The 3,284-nt window shown below is 36.6% G+C and overlaps 1 protein-coding gene across 1 annotated transcript in view; it reads right to left on the bottom strand.

Annotated features, from left to right (window-relative positions):
* Positions 1-3,284, bottom strand: part of LOC103461640 (matrix-remodeling-associated protein 5-like) — a 21,807-nt gene that overhangs the window by 8,215 nt on the left and 10,308 nt on the right. The window contains exons 7-8 of the mRNA XM_008403909.2: positions 1,271-1,412; positions 629-764 (exon numbers count right to left, since the gene is read on the bottom strand). Of these exons, the coding sequence (XP_008402131.1) occupies positions 629-764; positions 1,271-1,412 (278 nt within the window). The remainder of the gene's footprint in view (positions 1-628; positions 765-1,270; positions 1,413-3,284) is intronic.

Genomic DNA, 3,284 nt, shown 5'->3' with positions numbered 1-3,284 from the left:
ATTATTATTATTATTATTATTATTATTATTATTATTATTATTATTATTATTATTATATAATATTCTATTATATTATAATGATAATTTTAATAATAATAATTAATAATTATTGTTTTTGTGTATTTCCTCAGTCCTTATGACAGTTTGTTCATTTATGTAACAAAGTAAAAATATATTTATAATAAGAATAAATAATCCAAGACTAGCTCTATTTACTGATGAAGGGACTTCTTAAAGTAATTGGTAGCAATAGACCCACAAAATTCTGTGGTGTCTGAGTAAAGGACAATGGACATAAATGTACAAAACAACATGTTTTTTAGATTTTATTTTTAATAAGTGTGATAAACTGCWGTTTCCCTCCCAAATTAAAATGATTTATTACTTTGTGTTGGTCTATTATGCGAAATATCAATAAAATGTCTCCAGTTGTAACATGACAACATGTAAAAAAAGTTTAAGAAGCCTTGACCACTTTTGGAGGCACTGTATAGCAACATTGTTGCTATTTTTTTCCTCTTACCATATGCCTCATTGAATAAAACTGATTATAATGTATGTTGTATTCTAAATGGTTTACTATTCAGACAAGCTCATCAGTATTCATTTCTAAAATCAGCATTCCCACCTGTCACGGCCCAGTAAGCTGCTCGCACTGCAGATATATGTTCCTCTGTCCTGCACCTGTACATTCTGGATAACAAGGGTGCCATTTGGCAAGACCTCAAAACGCTGAGCCCTGGAGTGGATTGACATCACCGCTCCTGAAAGAAAGGCAAAGGGGTGAGGCAGTAAGGCAGAAAGAGAAAACAGTAATGAGAAGGCAGGGGTGGGAAGAACAGAGACAAATTTGGAAAAAAGTTCCAGAGCGAGAAAGGAGAAATATGGGCACAATGAATGGCACAGCTTGAAGTGAAGTCAGTGATGCAGTGCAGAAAATGTTCCATTACTTGCTTGCAGTGTTTTTCCCACATGGCAAGCCAGAGAAAAGCCTATTATGTGCTTGCTAGTGTATAATGTTTTGTGTTAATGGATTTTTTTTTAATATCACAGTAAAATAAGTTCCTATTTGCTCTGCCATACCAAAACTTGTTGCAGGCTTAAGCAATCAGAAAATTTTCCATCAAAGAGTGAAATTCTGATATTTTATGGCTTTCTGTATAACAGAATCAAATAATAAGCCTTGTCTTGTCTCTAGTTTAAAAACTTCTCCAGAGAAAGGTATGGAGCATATGTGTGTCTGAGTTCATGTCCTCTGTTTGGTGTGTACCTGTAGCAACCTTAGTCCATGTGATTGAAGGTTTTGGCTCTCCCTGAGCTTCACACACCAGGTTTACAKAGCTGCCTGCCGGGACTGACATGGTGCGGATGTGAGGGTCTGCGATCCTTGGCTTAGATCTGACAACCGGAACCTGTGCAGTGGATAATTAAGAGAAGTTAATCAAATAAATAAAACTTTCAAGCACCAAAATAACACTGCAACACTGGARATATAGTATCAGTTCACCAGAATTTTGTGGGTCTTGTATGTCAATAGACAATATACAATTCTGTTGCAATGCTGCTACACAACAGTTACAAAGACAAGGATTTGTTATAGAGAGASAGATGACAAAAATAAAAACAKCTMATGGAAAAATCAAAAGCCTTGTCGATGTCAGGGATTAAAGGATAGAGTCTGGTCTTACATAATCAAAAAGCAKTAAACTCAGAGGCAAACTTTGGCGACTTCCCCAAAATAAAAAAAGCTGCAGCGTTTCCTCTCAAGGTGTGTCTTTGTGTCTGCCAAATGTCAGTGTGTGCACAGGTGGTAGAGATGCAGTTCAGCTTTGTAAAGTCCTATGTTGGTAATTTAGGCCTTTGCTTTTACCTTTGCTTTGAACTTGATTATGGTGGATATTAATTGAAAGCTCAAGCTACAACCTTTAAAGCGATCGAGCTACACAGGGATTTTTTTACTGCCTGATTGTTTTTTGTTGATGTTTATGGGCCAAAGACGGAGCGAAGATGAGGAGAGGAGCTGCAGCTTTGAACTTTTAAACAACACATGGATTTAATGAACATAACTGTGAGTACCATCAAGTAGGTAATAACACCATACATTTTGCAGCACACACTATAAATATATGATCCAAAACCTTCCATTAGTGCATCMCATATAAAATCAATATCTGGGAACAACTAATTGTACAGTCAGTAAGTTCATTTCAATTTATTTGTGGTCTTTGAAAGATTTCGTTTTAGTTTGATAGACAGCAGACTTCTGGCWATTAATTAAGGATTAATTATCTGGAATCCCATAAGACTAAGCTTTAAAAAACATTATGTTTGTTGACTGCAGATTTCTTTTAGCCATGTGGTTTTTTTTTTCTCTTCAGATCACAGTAGGAGGTTTAAAAATCCATCAAATAAGTGAGTAGTGATGAACCTCATTTGGATTTTATCAGACGGTCATGTGGGGACAAATTAGATTGTTTTTTGATTTGTTGTGCATTCCAGCTAAGTTTTTGCCCTCAGGGGTTTTCACAGTTGGATATTTTGTGTGTGTTTGTTTTTTTTTCTGGGTCAACACTCTTAAAGAACTGTTGGTTTACGTTTTACATTTAAGATCCACATAGTTTATTACAATATGCATTTAAAGAATTACTAATTAAATGAAAAACTCAATAATGCAGCAATAAGAAATGTGGAAAGATTTGGAATAATTTAACAAATGAACAAAAAATAGAGGTTAGGGCAGAGGTTCCCAAACTGTGGGGCGCGACCCCTAGGGGGGTGAGGGCAACCCTTTATTGCGCTGGGTTTTTACCTTAGAATGGCCAACTCTCTGTTATTCCTATGTCAATTTGATACAGTAGAGGCTTACACACTTCCCATATATGTGTCCTAGTCACTTTTATCAGCAGTTAAAACTGTTTAATCCATTGTTAACATGTCGTAACCTGTTTTTCCGAGCCAACTTTAAACGCAACATGAGCTCTACGACACTCGCGCTGGGTTTACACCTGTGYGGCAGTGAAGGAGACCTGCTGCTGCTGTGCAGAGCTACGCAGGTGTGTGTTAGAGTCACAGCAGCAAACCAGCAAAACGTAAAGAACTTTTCACAGTTTTTCTCCCAAACTAACCGACTGAGTTGAGTAAAGTTGTTGGATGCAGGTAATGCTAGCTAAAGGATGACTAGCTAACAACAATACAGCACCTTAACCTTAACAAGTAGCCTGTATGCTACCGATGTTTTTGTCTATGTTCAGCTACGTACATTCATTTTGCCCCCAAAAAAGTCG

The sequence above is a fragment of the Poecilia reticulata genome, linkage group LG2, assembly GCF_000633615.1.
Source record: "Poecilia reticulata strain Guanapo linkage group LG2, Guppy_female_1.0+MT, whole genome shotgun sequence".
Classification (NCBI taxonomy): domain Eukaryota; kingdom Metazoa; phylum Chordata; class Actinopteri; order Cyprinodontiformes; family Poeciliidae; genus Poecilia; species Poecilia reticulata.
The sequence above is the reverse complement of the archived record's forward strand: the minus strand, read 5'-3'. Positions and strand labels throughout refer to the sequence as shown.